We start from the raw sequence: 15,284 nt of genomic DNA, 5'->3' as shown, positions 1-15,284 counted from the left end.
TACTACCGTTGAGCTTGGCACATATCATGATCACACACAATTACCTTGCTATTGCTGTGCATAATAGATGCCACGTTTCGAAGTATAATAGAAAAGTGTTCAGTCTGGCCCTTTTAAGAGAGCCGAGGTTCATACTGGCCCTTTAAATATTAGTGTTTGGTTTATATCATCTCTTGTGATTATGCCAATAAGATAATTGCATAGGCCTATAAATAAATTATATAATATTCAGCGTGTGTTTTAGATGTAGTTGTAGGCCTACCTTCCTGCGCCCGGAGAGCCTATAGGGAGAAGTGGAGGACGAGCACGACTGATCTGGAGAAACAGAGTTGACAATGTTTGTTGAACACAACAAAATACTTAGAAATAATAATAATAATAATCACATTTTTCTCAGCAACATTGTCTTTCCAGATAAAAGATAAGTGGGACAAATCTGTGCTCAATGCGGGGGTGCCTGGTTTAGGAACAGAGCAAGTTAAAAGCAGGATTGTATTAAGTGCGTGAAACGGCTCGTTTGCGCTCAAACTTTACTTCCAGGGCAGTAGTCCTGCCTCCCGCCTACCCGCAATGTTAACAACTTCAACATACAGGCATGTAACACTATTCTAGTAGTACCCCCAAATGCAATTATTAACTCGAAAAAAGCATGATATGGGATCAGACAGCCGAGGTTCCGACTGGCTGGCCCTTTAAGAGAGCAGGCAGCCCAGCCGAGGTTCTGATTGGATGTGAGGGTAAACAGTTAACTGGTGACGCTACATTTCTGTAGTCCAGTGGTGAGATTGAATACCGCAAATCAGTATATTACCGGATTATAAGTGGTCCGTTTCTTTCCTGATTACAATAAATTATTTCAGTCAAGGAGGCTGTTTGCACAGTATGGCCTAAATAGTCTCCATATCTGGATTGGAGGGCAGGATGGCCGGAGACGTGGATCAAGGAGCAGACCGGGAAGAGCAGCCCGACCCCGGGGGACGGGGGCTCGGTGGGCCGCCCTCTGCCGCGAAAAGGGGTTCGTGGATCACCCGGGCGCTTGCTGCGCTGGCGGTGTTTGCTGTAGTCCCTGTTCTAGCTTTTGGCATAAAATATTACCAGGATGGTCAGCAACTTAAACGACATGTAAGTATACTTTAAGAACGCATACGTAGATACAAGTGTGTTATATCAAGTAGGCTCCAATATCGTCATGGTACATTTTTCTATTCTCCAGATGTTCTTAAATAATGCCCTACATCTCCCTGCCACGCACCTCGATAGGAACAACCGTACCCCCTGAGTGTGAAGTGTGTTTACTAGGGGGGGTTCTTGGTCTGCACAGCTGCACGCAGTAAATGGACGAACCTGCCAGTCCTCGCATTTACTGTGTAAAGCACGTTTGGAATGCGTTTAAGCGATACAATCTACATCTATGCCATGTTGCCATATTGAGCCAATCAGGGATGCATGTGTTCCCCAATAGGAAGAGAGCCTGAAGATCCTAGGAGCAGAGGGCCTTTTCCTCTTCAGCTCCCTGGACACGGACCAAGATTCATATCTCAGTCCAGAGGAGTTCAGACCTATTGCGGAGAAACTCACTGGTACGTCCCCATTACGTTCATCCTTCTGCCTCAGACTCTCGCCCTCTTGCCTTAGCCTTGTGATATACACTCTGGTATCGATAAGTGATGCCTTCTCTGACTTTTCTCCAGGGATTACTTCTCCAGGAGAGTTTGAAGAGGAGGAGAGCCATGACCCAAACGGAGAGACTCTGGTGCTGGAGGCGACCATGCAGCCTCTGCAGATGGACTCCATGACCAAGAGCAAGGACGGCTTTCTGGGGGTACGACGCCCAGCAGCTAAAGTGGAACAGGGATTCAGTTCTCTCTTTTGGTTGGAATTCAGCCTCACAGTGGCAACGCTGTGTGAGAGAGACACTCTGAGAAAACCGCTAACCTCCGTCGGAAACTAATATAAGTTTACATGCCACATGTTATAAATTGGCGTAATGAGAACTGCATTCTGATTAAAAAGAAAAAGAGTTGCCTCTTGTGCATAATATAATTTGTCTTATTATATTATATACTGGACTCCACATTATATATGTATATATATAGACTTATATTCAAAGAGTTGCATAATGACATGCCTCAAACATTTAGTGTTTCTCATGTATGTTGTTAAGGGCAACTGCCCAGCAGACTTCATTAAATCCTCATGCCTATAAAAACATCCTGTCTTCCATCTCGTTCCAGGTGACCCACAGCTCCCTGAGTGGGCTCCGTGCCTGGAGGGCACCGGCCACGCCCTCCTCTACCTTCTCCGCTGGCCAGTTCAGGGTTTTCCTGCCACCGAAGAACAAGCATGAGGTGGGGGACACCTGGTGGGTGATCCCCAGCGAGCTCAACATCTTCACGGGGTACCTGCCCAACAACCGCTACAACCCGCCCCTCCCTAAGGGCAAAGAGGTGATGCCCTCGGCGTGTTGACCTTTGACCCAAGTCTAGTCCGGCCCGTGACTAACAAGGTGTTGTGCTCCCAGCAGGTGTTCCTCCACTCCCTGCTGAGCATGTTCCACCCGCGGCCCTTCGTCAAGTCCCGCTTCGCCCCGCAGGGCACAGTGGCCTGTCTGCGGGCCACCAGTGACTTCTACTACGACATCGTCTTCAGGTGAGGGGTCCAGTGACTTCTACTACGACATCGTCTTCAGCTGAGGGGGTTCTGGATATGAGGTCAACATATTATAAACATGTTTTCCAGAAGGTGTCAACTATTGGACTGCATTTCAACACGATGCATTTGCCTATTCAATATTTGATCGCTGTCTCTGAACCCTGGGTTTATCTTCTGTCTGCTGACGTGTAAAGGGTGCCTCTCTCTCTTGCTCTCCACCGCTGCAGGGTGCATGCAGAGTTCCAGCTCAACGAGGTTCCAGACTTCCCTTTCTGGTTCACTCCAGGCCAGTTCACCGGAAACATCATCATCTCAAAGGACGCCTCTCACGTCCGCCACTTTCACCTCTACGTCCCCAACGACAGGTAGGCCTTCATCCAGGTTCTCCATGAACCTCCACCGGGAACCTGTCCTAGATCACATCTGTCCTAGATCACATCTGTCCAAGATCACACCTGTCCTAGATCAGACATGTCCTAGATCACACATGTCCTGATCTTCATGTCTCCACAGGCCTCTGAACGTGGACATGGAGTGGCTGTATGGAGGCAGCGAGAGCAGCAACATGGAGGTGGACATTGGCTTCCTGCCTCAGGTACGTCTGCAGGAAACCAATTAACAAGCAATCCTTGTTCCACAAAACATATTTTATGAATGAGGTCCTCGTCTTGACACATTAACCCAGACGTCTGAAATGCTTTATGCGCATCGAAGAAGCATCTGAGACCAGGGAAACCCAAATTATGTTACTATGAAGCGTTAACGCTCTGGAAGGTCTACAAACAGCGGGACAAATCCCATGCTCTGTGTTGACGTAGAGAACCTCTCCGTGGTTCATGGACATGGGAGGCTGTGGGTTACTTCTACATAGTTCTTTACAGCCAGCAGGACCGAGCTGAACCATGTGCGGGAACTCTCACGTCATCGGACCCCCTCAAGGGAGTCCGAGTGGATGAATTCTATTCTATGTTGGTCTACAGCTGGAGCTCCTGTCCAGCGGCCCGTCCACGCCCCCGTTCGTCACGGACGAGGAGGGCCGCATGGTGGAGAGCCGCGGCCCGGAGCCCATCCACTTCGTCTTCGAGGACATCCACTGGACCGCCGAGGTCGGCCAGCAGGAGGCGCAGCGCCACCTGGAGGTCACCTTCTACCCCTTCAAGAAGGTACGTTACCACCAGCCCTGGAGGTCACCTTCTGCCCCCCTTTTCAAGAAGGAGTCTAGCAGATCCTGACAAAGTGACTGTGTTCCCAGGTGTCCTACCTGCCCCTCCCGGAGGCGTTTGAGCGCGCCGGGGCCGAACACAAGCTGGTGCACTCCATCGTGCTCTGGGGCGCGCTGGACGACCAGTCCTGCTGAGGTGACATCACACTCAGCCCTCGTAGGCTACTCAATATCTGAGAGAAAAAGAAACTCGTAGCAATAACATTTCTAGCCAGGAAAGCTATTGTTAGCCTTGTTGGCAGTAGCGGTCCATACAACGCATTACGCGGTATTTAGCCACCGTAGCATGTCCAGTTAGAAGTGGAGCTGTACCGCGTAAACCACGGATCTGACAGCAGGATGCCAGTCAACATTTCTGAAATCTGACCCCCCACCTCCTAGTTGAAATGGAACGTGCTAGTCCTAGAACCGGGTTAAAGAGGACCGTTGTTGGCTTCACCTCCACTCAGGGCCTTCTGTTGGCTCACCTCCGCTCTCTTCTCTTCTCTTCTCTTCCGGTAGGTTCTGGGCGGACCCTCCGGGAGACGGTCCTGGAGAGCCCGCCCGTCCTCGCCCTGCTGAACCACAGCTTCATCAGCAGCTGGTCTCTGGTCAGAGAGCTGGAGCACATGCAGGTCTGTACAGCCAGCAGGCTGCTAACAGGATGTCAACAGTAAACAGCGAGGCTGCTTCTAGAAAATGGCTATCACACGTACATGCTTTAAGTGTTGCATTTATATTCCAATAATATGAATAAAATGAAGTGACTTTTCCATTTCATGTTCAAGTTGAACAGGTCAGTCTGATGAAGGTCTTGGGCCGAGACCATCCTGCTCATCAATGTTCTGCTGACTCTTCTACAAATATGATTCCTGTTACAGACTGATGAGCAGAACCTGGTTCTGGGCCAAAAAGCCCAGATGCACCTCGAAAAGTACAACTTCCCAGTCGAGATGATCGTAGCACTGCCCAACGGTACCATCGTAAGTAGCGCTGGCAGTGTAAGATTTGAATATATGCATACTTAATTAGCAGAGATTACTATTAGTATGCTACTTCCATCACCCAATAAGTATCCATGAGTGTAATTCTGCCTTGATTGAATTCCGTGTGACTTTTTTTTACTGGTAATGGTTTCAGGTCCATGGGACTGGTATTTTTTTTTTTACTGGTGATGGTTTCAGGTCCATGTGACTGGTCTTTTAACTGGTTTTCAGGTCCACCACATCAACGCCAACAGCTTCCTGGACGAGACGGCCATGAAGCCGGAGGAGGAGGATGCTGCGTTCAGCTTCTCGGCGGGCTTTGAGGACCCGTCCACCTCCACCTACATGGCCTTCCTGAAGGAGGCCCTGCAGAGAGCAGAAGAGTTCATGCAGTAGGAGCGTGTGTGTCCCCAGGAGCTGGTAGATTGAAGGTCAATTTCACTACACGATTATCAAGAACCTCATTTGAAATGTGGTCTAACCTGTGCACATTAATTACTCAAAGTGCAATAGTTGTGCAGCTCCTCCACACACTAATTTAGTCCTGTAAAATGCTTCTAAATTATTGAAACATTTTTGAATCTCAAACATCATTGCGATAGCCACCGAGTGAGTTATCCAGAGAAGTTATTTGCTTGAATTTGGAACTTGTAATAAGTAGTATGATTGTGATTTCATCATGCAATATTTTGACTATCTCTAAAGACCATGTTCACAAAACTTAAAAGACAAAGTCTTGGCTATTTGCCTGAATCTGTTTATTGTAACATTCAGATTGCCATTCGATTTTCTGCCCAAAAAAACAATTGCACCATCATTTGATATTGCAGCTGTGTGTATAACATTTAATAATAGGCGAACTTGTTATATAATTATATATACATTTCATAAGAAGTCCTTTCCTGTTGTTGGCCTCAGTAGTTTATGAAGGCCTCGTCTGAAAGCTTTGGCCGGATGAGGCCTGATGTCTCTGCTGAAGCCCACCAGGGAATGTCTTCACGGTTCAGCTGCAAGGCGCTCTCACTTGTCCTCAAGTTCTCGTGTAAAACCAAACGTTGACTGCAGACTTTTCATTGCTGTGACATGTGACCACCAAAGACAATCTTGTAATATGTCAAATTTGTTCTGTTATTTTTTAATTGTTCATATTTTATGATACCATGTTTTTATAAAGCGGTACACTGCACTATAACTGGCTTTTCCTCCTCATCAGTCTCTTTTCCTCCTCGTCATCTCTTGGAAATCGATTCATGTGATTGACACTGTGCTCCTGTCGCGGCCTTGAACCACCAATAACAACTGTGGACCCTGTGGTTGGGGGTGACCCTTAGGGGTTAGGGGTAACCCTTGGGGGTTAGGGCTAACCATAGCCCTTAAGGGCTAGGGCTAACCCTTACATAACCCTGTGGTTAGGTTAACCCTGTACAATAAAAGGTGCAAACATGAATAGTTCTTCGTTTTTCAAAGTGACATTGTCTCCAAACACTAAATAAACCTTTGTTTTACAATAAATGTGATTTTGTGGGCAACATCAACCACTAAGCCACGTGACAATCTCTAAAGCATTTTGCATAAAAGTATTAAATGTTCAGTTTTTGTTCGACCAGAGGATGAATCCAAGATGGTGGCATCTGTCCGTCTTCACCGAGTCCCGCCCCTAAGACGGGAAGAGGAACTCTAGTTCCGGTTGGTTCTGTAGGTCCATTGACCCGTCCATACTCAAGTTGTTCTGTCATAGAAGATATTGTAGTCTTCGTAATCGTATCGATGTTTTGCCCTCCATTTTGAATGGAGGGTATGAGATGTTATGGAGCAGGCGGTACATGCGCATATGCATTTGTAGAGCTTCATTTTTCCAAATAAAGTAAATCACTCACTTATGCGAGCATAGGAATATACAGTACCAATTAAGAGACGGGTATTATATTTACATAACATCTTTGTCAAAAGACAGGCTTATCCAGTATGTAAGTTAATCCTACTTTAGTGTCTATTTAGTGACGAGTAACACATGGCTCGGCATCCAAACCACAGAAAGGACTTCTGTAACAACTCGGTCTCAGAAAGGCCGTAGAGTAGCATTACAGAACACCCAGCGTTGAGCATGCGCACACTCTCAGACGTGTGGTTGAAAAATGTGGAACCTGCACTTTCTGTGTGTCCGTGTGTGTCCCCTCAGTTGAAGGTCCACACCTCCATGGCGATGACGTGGAAGTCGTCCTCCTCAGAGAGGCAGCAGTTGTTGAAGGTGTAGCAGGGTTGGCTGCGGCCGCGATACAGCGTCTCGTCCAGCCACAGGCCGAAGTGGCCGCTGTGGAGAAGAGGAGTGTTGTTATGATAGTTTATTATCATCGTCTTTAGACATATGGCAATCAAAAATCAAGGGGTAAAAGTATGAAAAGAAGATCAAATGATGAAAGCTACCGCTTAATGAAAGACAAAGGCCTAGATTCTTAACCTAATGGCCAATGTAGCACCACTATCGTCTTACCTGCCCCCGCCGATGGCAAATGAATCCAGGTTTCCCTTGATGAAGAAGGTGTTCTCTCCAGTCCACCTGAAGCACTGGAGAGAGACAGAGGATTCAAACGGGTGTTCTTCATTCTCCACAAGGTGCGATCGTGTCGTTAGCTGACCTTGAAGCGAGGGTGGAGCATGAAGAGGAAGGTCTCTCCCGTGCCGTAGAAGGTGTCACTGGGCCTCAGTGGGTGGGAGAGAAAGCTTCCAAACACCTTGGGCAACACGCAGAGAGAACTCGCAATGTAAGAGAAAACCACATTTATAAAAATGCTCCTACTCTACCTATTCCCCATCCTTCGTGTCTCTTGCAATCGTTCTTAGCTCTTCCAGTGGCTCAATGTTGCACCAAACCAAACATCACTTGGTACATAACGATTCTGCTCATGTAAGTACCACATGATTTAAGACACATGAACCACATGTCTGTTCACAGCAAAGCAATAGTACCCCTGGTACACAGAGTAAACACATCTCTCAGCCTATGAGTTGTTTGGTCCTTCATAAAGGCGTGGTGCGTCCATATCGTTGACAACAGGCCTCATGTGTGTTTCACCTGATCGAGAGCGTCCTTGATGACGATGAGCGCAGGCGAGTCGGAGGCCCTCAGCCTCCGATAGAGAGACTTGAGGCTGAAGCCGTGGCACGAGGTGCTGTAGGTGAGCTGCCAGGCATGACCAATGGTTCTGGGAGGCAACTCTGTGCACAGCTAGGGAGAGAGACGAGACGGGGAGGTAGAGAACAGCACAACTGATCGGAAGGTAGAAGGAAAACGTGCAAACACAAGAAAGGTATGGAAAAATTGAAGTGCAAATGTTAAACGAATGAGATATTGAGCCAGGGAATGAATGGATGAATGAATGAGTGAGTGAGTGAGGAAAAGCTGCCCCTCACCTCTGTGACATGTGAGGCTTCCAAAATGCAGCTTGCTTCCAAAATGTCAGCGAGTCCCTCAGGGTCTCTGGGCAGCGCTTGCTGGTCCTCAGGATCTCTGAGCAGTGCTGGCTGGCTCCCGCCGTTCTCTATAGACAACATCTGCATGCAAACATGAAGTCCATCATCACCTTACTGTTACAACTATTGGTATTGTGTTCAGTACAACATTTCCTCCCCAGCATGAGCGTTCTCACCTCCCAGTAGGAGGCCACTCACCTCCTAGTCCTCCCCAGTATCAGCTGACTCCCCTCCCAGTCCTCCCAGTATCAGCCAACTCACCTCCCAGTATGAGCCCACTAACCTCCCAGTCCTCCCAGTATGAGCCCACTCTCCTCCCAGTCCTCCCAGTATGAGCCCACTAACCTCCCAGTATGAGCCCACTCTCCTCCCAGTCCTCCCAGTATCAGCTGACTCCCCTCCCAGTCCTCCCAGTATCAGCCAACTCACCTCCCAGTATGAGCCCACTAACCTCCCAGTCCTCCCAGTATGAGCCCACTCTCCTCCCAGTCCTCCCAGTATGAGCCCACTAACCTCCCAGTATGAGCCCACTCTCCTCCCAGTCCTCCCAGTATGAGCCCACTAACCTCCCAGTCCTCCCAGTATGAGCCCACTCACCTCCCAGTCCTCCCAGTATGAGCCCACTAACCTCCCAGTCCTCCCAGTATGAGCCCACTCTCCTCCCAGTATGAGCCCACTAACCTCCCAGTCCTCCCAGTATGAGCCCACTCTCCTCCCAGTATGAGCCCACTCTCCTCCCAGTATGAGCCCACTAACCTCCCAGTCCTCCCAGTATGAGCCCACTCACCTCCCAGTCCTCCCCAGCGTGCCGGTCACTCTTGGCCACCCGGTGCTCTTCCTCATCGTCCTCGATCAGCACAAACTCTTCCTCGCAGGCGTCCCCGTCTCGCTCCTCTTCCTCTCCCTCCAGGAGCCTCGTCTCCGGACGCCAGCGGCTCAGGTAGGAGAAGAGCTGCTCTGAACTGAGAGGAGGGGAGAGAAGAGCGGCTCTGAACTGAGAGGAGGGGAGAGAAGAGCGGCTCTGAACTGAGAGGAGCGGAGAGAAGAGCGGCTCTGAACTGAGAGGAGGGGAGAGAAGAGCGGCTCTGAACTGAGAGGAGGGGAGAGAAGAGCGGCTCTGAACTGAGGAGGTGAGAGGGAAGAGTGGCTCTATATATACATGCGAGACACACATCTGTACCTCTCTTGGGACAGGGCCAGCCATGCGTCTCCTCCCGGCTGGGGCCCGCCGGCCCTCTGGGGCCCAGCGGGGGTCTTCTCCTTCTCCAGGGTCCGCAGCCGCACAAACATCAGGGCCCCGGGGCCGCCTGGCGCTCTGCTCCCGGGAGCTGGAGGTCACAGAGACAGAGCTAGGTCCCGGCGTCGCTGCTGAATACCACAAAGACCGGTCCATTCCTCCTGGCCCCCTCACCTGCCAGGAGCCTCCTCCAGCCAGACTCCTCCTCCTTCTTCGGCTCGGGGTCGCTCGCTCCAGCAGAGTCCCGGGCGCCCCCCTCCGAGTGCGTCCCCGGGGGGCCGCCGCCCTGCGGGGGTTTCCCTGCCTCGGACGTGTCTGCGGAGCCGCCGTCCTCCCCAGAGGGCCGACCAGAGGGGCCCGAGGGGCCTGAGGAGGCCAGGGCCTCCACCTCCTGCTTGGTGGTGGTGCTGCTGGTCAGGGAGTCACAGACCCCCGGCGGAGGAGTCCTCAGGGAGCTCTTCTTACCCCTCCACCTACAGAGAGGGCTCTGTCACGCTCATGTGGTGTTATAGACCCACAGGAGTGAGTGAGTGAGTGAGTGAGTGAGTGAGTGAGTGAGTGAGTACCTGTGCTGGGATTGGCTGAAGCGGACGTGGCTGATGTCCGAGTAGAGGCTGACGGAGGCCAGGCGCTCCAGGGAGACGGAGAGGAGGTACTCCTCCCAGCCGTGCTCCACCACCAGGGGGTGGGCCTTGCACGGGTCGAAGAACAGCTTGGTGGACGTCACCAGCAGGATGCCAGAGACCACGCCCTGAGAGAGGGAGACGGGAGACGGGGAGACGGGGAGGGAGAGGGACGGGAGGGAGGGAGACGGGAGGAGAAAGACGGGGAGGGAGAGAGACGGGGAGGGAGAGAGACGGGGAGGGAGAGAGACGGGGAGGGAGAGAGACGGGGAGAGAGAGAGACGGGGAGGGAGAGAGACGGGGAGGGAGAGAGACGGGGAGGGAGAGAGACAGGAGGGAGGGAGAGAGACGGGGAGGGAGAGAGACGGGGAGGGAGAGAGACGGGGAGGGAGAGAGACGGGGAGGGAGAGAGACGGGGAGAGAGAGAGACGGGGAGGGAGAGAGACGGGGAGGGAGAGAGACAGGAGGGAGGGAGAGAGAGGGATTTGACCGTGTGATGGTGCTGAGGTTTGCACATCATCCCTATGGAAATGTTGTTCTCTTAAGGTCTTTGTTTTCACCAACCAGGTGCTCTTCGCAGCTCACCTTGCAGTCGGTGATGTAACGGCTAAACAGTTTGAGGTATGGGACGGCCTCAGGCCCCTCCCCCTGGCAGCACTCTGGCGGGAGAGTGAGTAGGCACAGCTTTCCGTCAGGCATGGGTACCGCCTCCACATCCTGACACACACACAGATTAATGGTTAAGGACGGACGTAGTGGAGCAGGTTACCATCATGTATTAACCAGGGTGGTAAAGTGTTGGAGAGTCAACCCGCACTGAAACCAACCAGGATCAGGGTTAACCAGACGCTGTTCATGTGGGGATCAGCACTGTGGTTTTAAAACCCATTAGGATTTGCTTAACAATTGCTAGCACTGCAACTTTCCTCTTCCATTAGTAAAGGACGTGGTCATAGAGAAAAGCTTCAGACTACCAGCATTAAGCGTTCACTACACTGAACACATGAAAGGTGAAACGAAGGTGAAACAATATGTCGCTGTCGGTACAGTAAGGGTGTTCATAGAATCGCTAGGTTAACCCATTCCCTGTTTACAACATTCACACGCACGCACACACGCACGCACGCACGCACGCACTGCTCTGGTCATGGCCGGTCAAATGTCTGGTCACATGGCCGCTACTCACCAGGAGTTTGTCATACTCTGCGTCCGGCGAGGGCGAGGGGCCGCCGCCGGGGGGGGTCCCCTCCGGCCCGGGCGTCGTCCCCTGGTCAGCGCCGGACCACCTCAGCTCTGCCGGGGATGGCACGGCGGCGGCCTTCTGCTTCCCCTTGAAAACACGCAGCCTCTGTAAGACGGAGTCCATGACACGAGAACAAGAGAGAACACGGCGTTCCTCTCACACACCAAAAGGCACTTCCTCTTTCTTTCCCTCTGTGCCTGCCTTGTGTGTGTGTTGTGTGTTGTGTTTTGTGTTTTGTGTGTCATAAGGGTTTGGGGCGTCGGTTAGCGATTGATAAACAAGCAGGCTGCTCATGTCATATTTACATGACATTCCATTGAGAGTGGGGACACAAAGAGTTTAAATGGGCCAAATTAAACATTAACATTTGCCTTCTTTCCCTTTTTTAAAACATCAAAGACATTATAAAAATATATACATTACACTGTTTTGAGACGACAAACAATCCATTGTGACAATTTGATAGAAAGTGTTTTTCCTTTCTCGTTTCATGGGGCAAAGCCATCAATGCTGCATCCATCTGATTAAAGGGGTCTCCTACCATCTGGGGGAGAACTGCAGGGGTGGAGGAGGAACAGGTGGTTGAAGGTGGTGCGGGGTGGACATCAGAGGTGATACTGAACACTGTGTCGTTATGAGGGGTCTAGAAGAGAGGGGAGGAGGGGGAGGACATAAAGCAGCATCATCTAAAGGCTGCCTATTGGATATCTGTTAGACGCAACATCATGTTACATTAGTAGCTCCGGCATTAAGAGCAGAAGCATAAGTCCTGCTCCCTTGCTGAGGTTGTGTGCGCTAGGCATTACGCTGTGTACCGACAGGGGGCAAGCAGCCGGGATCAATGGCAACAAAGTTGTGTTGTGCGTGTAAAGTTTTATGTTGATGTGTAAATAAACATCAGTGGTTAGGTAACAACTACAGACCCCCAATAGGTCAGTCCTTATTGATCCAATAACCAATATTCATTGTAGAAAGAACATGAGACATGAGTTAATTTGCATTTTGAATCCGGTATGATTGGATTAGGAGGATATAAAATAACAACCTTAACCTTTTTAGTCACCAAGAACCGCAGAATTGCTCCAATCAACATTATAATAATCATGAAAACAGGACCCCACAGACACATTCCTACATGACAGAGAGACTCTAAATAACCTGTGAGCCTGCCGGTAATATTATCGCCTCAACGTTTTGCGTAGTTACCTTTGGATAGACATATTTCCTGTAGTATTTGCGGTAGAGACTCTGAAACAGACCGCGTCCGCCCATGGTGACGGAACAACCAGCTCTCATTGAACTTTGGACGTTGTTAAGGAAAAGCCTCTCTTGTTTTTATGGGAAGAATGTCGTAAGATTTATGCTGCAAATCACACTTCATTGTGAGGTTTTATACACTCCATGAAGCATATTTCACGCCTAATGCGACATAACTAAAAGATATCCACCGTTACATTTGGCAAACAGGGAAACCTCAGCTTTGTATTTCCCAACACTTATCTATAAACCCGTTATGTTAATCATGGTGCAGCGAGTCCTTCAGTTATCTCGTCACCAGGCCACTGCCTAACCCCGTTACGTTCATCAATGTTTGCAGGGAGTCCTTCAGTTATCTCGTCACCAGTCCACTGCCTAACCCCGTTATGTTCATCAATGTGCAGAGTCCTTGATTATCTCTTATCACGGGCCACTGCCTAACCCTGTTATGTTCATCAATGTTTGCAGGGAGTCCTTCAGTTATCTCGTCACCAGTCCACTGCCTAACCCCGCTATGTAACCATGAGAGCAGACAGACCTTGCAGCCGGGTCCTTCCTGCCGTGCTGGCTGACACTCTGACGAGGAGCCTATGAAGACAATGGATGCATTCCCTTTACCAGTGTATACATTTAAATAATAATACGCTATAACTGTAATGTTGAGAGCTTTGCCTGCTCACCCTGTACAGATCATATGTATGAATAATCATAGGACAAGTTCTTGAATCTTGTGTATCTGTAGATGTTAGTTATCTCTAAGCCTACCTTGCAGGTAGTACTGCCTCAGCTTGGGGTTCCTGATGTGGTGGACGGCCCCGCTGGCCTCCGCATGGAAGGGACGTCCGCCTCCGGGCCGGGCCTCCGTGGCCCCACATCTGGCCCCAGGGGCCTCAGGCTCTGGCCCCAGAGGACCACATTTGGCCCCAGGCCCCGTCCCCCGAGGACCACATCCGGCCCCAGGCCCCGCCCCCAGAGGACTCTTACTGAGCTCCTGTGAGGCGCTGGCCGCCAGCTTGGATCCCAGCCTGAAGAGAGGAGAGGAGACGTGAGGACGAGAACAGCTCTCCCACGAACACACGTCTGAGTGACGTTGTTCCCTCAGTGTCGAGTTCACTTCCAGATGCTTGATCGCTTATCAAAATGGCTGCAGGATAGACGTTTACATATATATATATATATATATATATATATATATATATATATATATATATATATATATATATTATAAATTTAGCATGAGACGTCAATTTTGACAGCTACCAATGTGAGAAGCTGATAAAAGAGGAGTCATGCTATAGAATAATGCCTGGTCTCAGTTGTGCTCCAACCGTGGTTTGTTGGCTGTTCTGCCTTCAGTTAATAATACAGTTCTAACACAGATAAAGTATGTAGGACCATTCTTAAACCCAGAGCCAGGCAGCTTCCCCAGTAACCCATACTACTTATGGCCTGACCTGTTTTTGACATTTCCAAAGTAGCCAGTCCTGGCTGTGTCCCTCTGGACTTTGTGGTCCATGGTGCCCAGAGTGGTGGACCTCCTCATGGACTGAGCCATTTCCTGTCAGGAGGGGCGCTGAGGGTCAGATCGGGTGTATCATCCTCCCCTTAACCTATCAGCATCCTGCCAGCGTTACCGTACCAACAGGGCAGAGACACGCCGCCACATTAACGACTCCTCAATTCAAACTATCCATGCAGTTGTACTACCGTACAACACCATCCCGATGGACAAAAAATACTGTATTTAACATTATAAAATGTTGCACACAATTGTGTTTATCTTTATATGGAAATGTCAATATCATATTTCGGCACAAAATAAAAACATTATCATAGACAATGTAATTACTTTATGTTACGTTACATTATAATTTGTCATACATAATTATGTAAGCCATATAACTACACAAACACAACCGTGTACATTTAGACTACACAGTTGACGCAAAAACGACAAAATATGAATCGTCCTTCATCAATCACCTCATCAGTCAATCGATGTTGAGAGCAACACAGAACTGTTCATCCAGACATCATATCTCAGATTCCTCCTCGTATGGTTCTTATCATGTATGCTAACTGACATTGCTGATTGCAGTTTGACTGTGACACCCATCATTGCAGTATCTAACAGCAACAACTATCAAGCGATAAGCGTCCGGTGAACCACAATCAGTACATTAGGAGGAAATTCTGAACCACTGACCTGACTTAATGAAGGCCTGGAGTTGAAAACATTTCATATTTAGCTTGTGATGCCGACAGAATCCCACTGCAGACCAGTGAGCCGACTGATGCTCCGCCCAGAACTTAAAGGGATGAGACAGTTCCCATATCAATGGATCAAACCAAAGTTCATTATCAGTTCATGGCGTCCAGGCGAGGTTAGACAATAAGGACTGTGGATCCTCACTTCGTAATGAGAGTGTATTAAATAGAGCCTGTAAAATCATTGTGTAAATGTTGTTTCTGGTACATAAATGCTGAACCCCAGGATGTATCAATGAGCACATAAATCTTCTGCCAATTAAATAGTTAATCGTTTGTCTCATGTTGTTTGGTTCTCAAACGGATTCGGATGTTGTGGGTTTGTAAACAAATATATTAGGAAATC

General features: G+C 49.4%; 2 protein-coding genes across 5 annotated transcripts; one reads left to right on the top strand and one right to left on the bottom strand.

The window, feature by feature from the left end:
* Positions 1-718: 718 nt before the first annotated feature.
* On the top strand, positions 719-6,286 carry selenon (selenoprotein N). Of its 2 annotated transcripts, none has more exons than XM_060052568.1 (12): positions 719-1,122; positions 1,463-1,580; positions 1,692-1,822; positions 2,235-2,447; positions 2,522-2,649; positions 2,880-3,017; positions 3,166-3,247; positions 3,633-3,815; positions 3,905-4,010; positions 4,376-4,488; positions 4,735-4,836; positions 5,071-6,286. In XM_060052568.1, exons 1-12 carry the CDS (start codon positions 922-924, stop codon positions 5,233-5,235), a joined length of 1,680 nt encoding a protein of 559 aa, XP_059908551.1. In that variant the 5' UTR covers positions 719-921; the 3' UTR covers positions 5,236-6,286. The 2 variants fall into 2 exon arrangements, with proteins under 2 accessions (XP_059908551.1, XP_059908554.1); XM_060052571.1 differs by having other exon boundaries at positions 721-1,122; positions 2,525-2,649.
* Positions 5,402-15,245, bottom strand: si:ch211-15d5.11 (oxidation resistance protein 1). Of its 3 annotated transcripts, XM_060052566.1 has the most exons (16): positions 14,878-15,238; positions 14,125-14,310; positions 13,436-13,695; positions 13,209-13,258; positions 11,955-12,056; positions 11,357-11,518; positions 10,756-10,887; positions 10,114-10,298; positions 9,722-10,020; positions 9,491-9,638; positions 9,098-9,272; positions 8,251-8,391; positions 7,913-8,065; positions 7,476-7,571; positions 7,331-7,404; positions 5,402-7,150 (listed from the first exon to the last, which is right to left on the bottom strand). In XM_060052566.1, the coding sequence occupies exons 2-16, from the start codon at positions 14,223-14,225 to the stop codon at positions 7,015-7,017; spliced, it is 2,214 nt and encodes a 737-aa protein (XP_059908549.1). In that variant the 5' UTR covers positions 14,226-14,310; positions 14,878-15,238; the 3' UTR covers positions 5,402-7,014. The 3 variants fall into 3 exon arrangements, 2 of the variants coding, with proteins under 2 accessions (XP_059908549.1, XP_059908550.1); XR_009525858.1 differs by lacking the exons at positions 5,402-7,150; positions 7,331-7,404 and having other exon boundaries at positions 7,913-8,106; positions 14,878-15,245; XM_060052567.1 differs by lacking the exons at positions 13,209-13,258; positions 13,436-13,695; positions 14,125-14,310; positions 14,878-15,238 and adding an exon at positions 12,620-12,898.
* Between the last annotated feature and the right edge of the window lie 39 nt (positions 15,246-15,284).

The sequence above is a fragment of the Gadus macrocephalus genome, chromosome 5 (assembly GCF_031168955.1).
Source record: "Gadus macrocephalus chromosome 5, ASM3116895v1".
Taxonomy (NCBI): Eukaryota; Metazoa; Chordata; class Actinopteri; order Gadiformes; family Gadidae; genus Gadus; species Gadus macrocephalus.
This window is presented reverse-complemented; position numbering and strand designations above follow the sequence as displayed.